The following is a 3,184-nucleotide window of genomic DNA, read 5'->3' as shown; positions in this document are numbered from 1 at the left end:
TGAAGGAAAATGTTCTCTATGTGGCTTGTGTGTTTTCTGTACTCTGGTTATTATTATTTTCTTGTCTACGTTTTGTTTGCAATGTCCTGTACCCAGATATGCACCTATATATACAGGTAGACGTAGGTATGCACATACCTGTACGTATATATGCATATACTCATTTATTATTTGTTTTTATATATATATATATATATATAAACAGTAATAAAACAGTAATAATATTTGTCTCCTATTAAGAAACAAAAAAGTTTATATAGGACTGCAAAAGAAGTGCTCAAATATAAATAAGACTAGGATAAAAAGGTATTAGTGAAAGAATAAAAACATTATGTTCAGGCCAACGACACAACAAAAACATCACCCCTCGAACAATCATATATAAAAAAAATACACCATGGTCCACAAACTCATAAGAAAAGTATATAATATAAAAATAATACATATATATAAAATGTACAATTTTAAAAAGCATATATTCTAATAAAATACAAATATATCTAATTCGAGTTAAAAATATATATAAAAAAACCTAAGATATATTTTTTATATAATAGAATACAAAAGGTCTAAAATTTTATACAAAGCGACTAAAAATTCAAAATACCAGTCCTACTAGTTAAATAAATAATATGAAAATAAAATAAAATAATTGTCCACTGACTAAAGATTTTAACTCATGATTAAAATACTTTTTAAATAATTTAAAGTCATTCAAAGGTAATTAAAAGATATTTTTTTCTTTTTTTTTAAATATTTGAAATGGTCTAATACTTCCCTCATCCGGTACAAGTTCAAATAAAGCCGTCTTCTACAGGTAAAATCCCAAACATCCTGAAAAAGTTGCCTCAACTCGCAAAACCTTTCTAAAGTTCATATAAGCACACCAGTCAAAAGCAACACTGTAGTTGTTAAAAACATGACTATTACACTTATATGATATCTAATGCAGGTTTATATGACAGTGATATATAGGTATAAAAAGTCAAGCTATTCTTTTTACCATTGTGCAGTAGGATTTAATTTCAGCACATTGTAAGTCCTGCAAGGACAAATTAATCAATTTTCAGTGAGTTCAATGTTACCTTACTGGGTTATCACTTTTTCTCCATATTCAGCCAATGAATTTACAAGTGACATTCAGTGTCTTGCCCACAGTAGAGCACTAATAACAGCACCAACAAATTCAGTGTCTTGTCTACAGTACAGAAGACCGTCAGTGATAACACCAGCAGACAAACACTACTACTTTATACACTTTGAGGGTTAAGGAATTAACACATTTTTTTTTTTTACCATATTTCTGCTGAAATACACTGCTTTTGTTACAATTAATTTTTAAAAGAATGGAGAATTTAGTAAAATAATTATATCACTATTAAGTTGGTGCTTGTAATATAGATTAACACAAAATTTTGTTCGAAGTTTTTAAATCACTTTCAAATGGATAGTTTGTATCATTGAAGCAAGAGTAGTCCCAAATGGGTTAGTATCAAAAGGATTAACACATTTAAACAGAGCAAAAAACTAAAGATTTTGAGTAAACAAGGAAGCTCTGTGTGGTTCAACAACCTGCTAGAAATGGCCTCTACTTCTCAGATCTGACTGAACTCATACTATCTTCATGCAGACATTCCTATCTTATTCATTTCTCACCTCCTCTCATCACCTTTGTTGTGTTTAATTTCCCAGACCTCATACTAATCACAATGCCCAATCCTTCCTGCCAAGAATGGCTCACTGGAATTCTTTCTACACATCATTCTTATAAATGTTCATTTACAAAGGTACAAGAGGAATATTAATAGCACCAATCTTACTAGTTTAGGGACAGTCTACAAAGGCCAAGTACACTGCCTTTTCCTCCAAACTGAGCAAGTTGAGAAAGAAAATTAAAAAGCAGTTATTTTTCACCTGTAAATACCCTCACATACAATGAGGATTTTTTTCCATGGCTGGTGTGTTCTTGGCTGACCCTCGACCACAGCTTGTTTCAAGATTTTTTCCAAAGATACCATATCTGCAAGATAAGAATGTTTGTGTAGTACCTATAAAACAAGACTTGCAGTTTGTCAATGATGAAGTCTCTATATGATCACTCATCCTGCTAAAAATAGCAACCAAATCTCACATCCTACCATCTTAAAAAAAAATAATTAGACAATATTGTGGCCATGGCTGAAATGCCTTTGACCATATATTTGCTACAACAAGTCTAATAAGAGTTAAATTGTATTTCATCACACTAAAACTATTGGTAATGCAAATTAATATAATCTTAGTTCTTTTGTGGAAAATTGAAGAAACACTAGCTTAGAAAAGAGTGTATGTATGTGGACAAATGCACACTGAATTAATTTCAATATTATCTTCTGTTGATTTGTAATTAAATAGAAGACAAAAATGAACGTAAATGTATCTGGATGAGGTTTTTAAACCCTTCCAGAACTAGAAAGTAAAAATGAATAATAGGTGAAGAGCAACATTCCAAAAATCAGGTATATAGAATAGACTGGTTCTTAGAAAGGGAGAGAATGAAAAGAGAAAGAAAGAAGTAAGAAAGGGATGCTGCAGGGAAGAAAGTGAAAAGGGAAAAGAGAGAGAAGAGAAATATTAAGAAACTCTAATAAAAACACTCAAACTAATTTAAGGCATTGTAAACAGAATGCTTTGCAAGTTGCTTTGCTAGGGGAAGGGAGGGTGTGGGTCAGTAAAGTTATTGGCATATTGCAATTTTTTATTTACTTACTGTTATGTTTGAAAACACGTATGGTGGCTCCAGAAAGGCGTGAACCTAGAACCAATGAAGCATGGTTGAGCTCATCACTGACTATCAAGCAACCCTGAAAGAAATGGTCCACATCCATTATAGAAAACATGTCATCTAACAGCAAATCTCAAGTTTGACTATAATGTCTTGGTTAGTGCTAGGTCAGTCTTGACTGAGCAGACCAGTGATCAATGGTGTTCCATTCATGACCATCCTGTCTTTTCAGACATATTGTACTGAGGTTAAATTAATGACACACACACCACAAGGACAATTAATTTAACCTCATATAAATTTTTGTCAATATATATACATATATATATATATATACATATATATATATACATATATATATATATATATACATATATATATATACATATATATATATATATATACATATATATATATACA

General features: G+C 30.7%; 1 protein-coding gene across 1 annotated transcript in view; it reads right to left on the bottom strand.

Annotated features, from left to right (window-relative positions):
- The window catches only part of LOC106878673 (serine palmitoyltransferase 2), a 67,027-nt gene that overhangs the window by 24,639 nt on the left and 39,204 nt on the right, over window positions 1-3,184 (bottom strand). Inside the window, exons 7-8 of the mRNA XM_052971964.1 lie at window positions 2,750-2,843; window positions 1,915-2,020 (exon numbers count right to left, since the gene is read on the bottom strand). Of these exons, the coding sequence (XP_052827924.1) occupies window positions 1,915-2,020; window positions 2,750-2,843 (200 nt within the window). The remainder of the gene's footprint in view (window positions 1-1,914; window positions 2,021-2,749; window positions 2,844-3,184) is intronic.

The sequence above is a fragment of the Octopus bimaculoides genome, chromosome 11, assembly GCF_001194135.2.
Source record: "Octopus bimaculoides isolate UCB-OBI-ISO-001 chromosome 11, ASM119413v2, whole genome shotgun sequence".
Lineage (NCBI taxonomy): Eukaryota > Metazoa > Mollusca > Cephalopoda > Octopoda > Octopodidae > Octopus > Octopus bimaculoides.
This window is presented reverse-complemented; position numbering and strand designations above follow the sequence as displayed.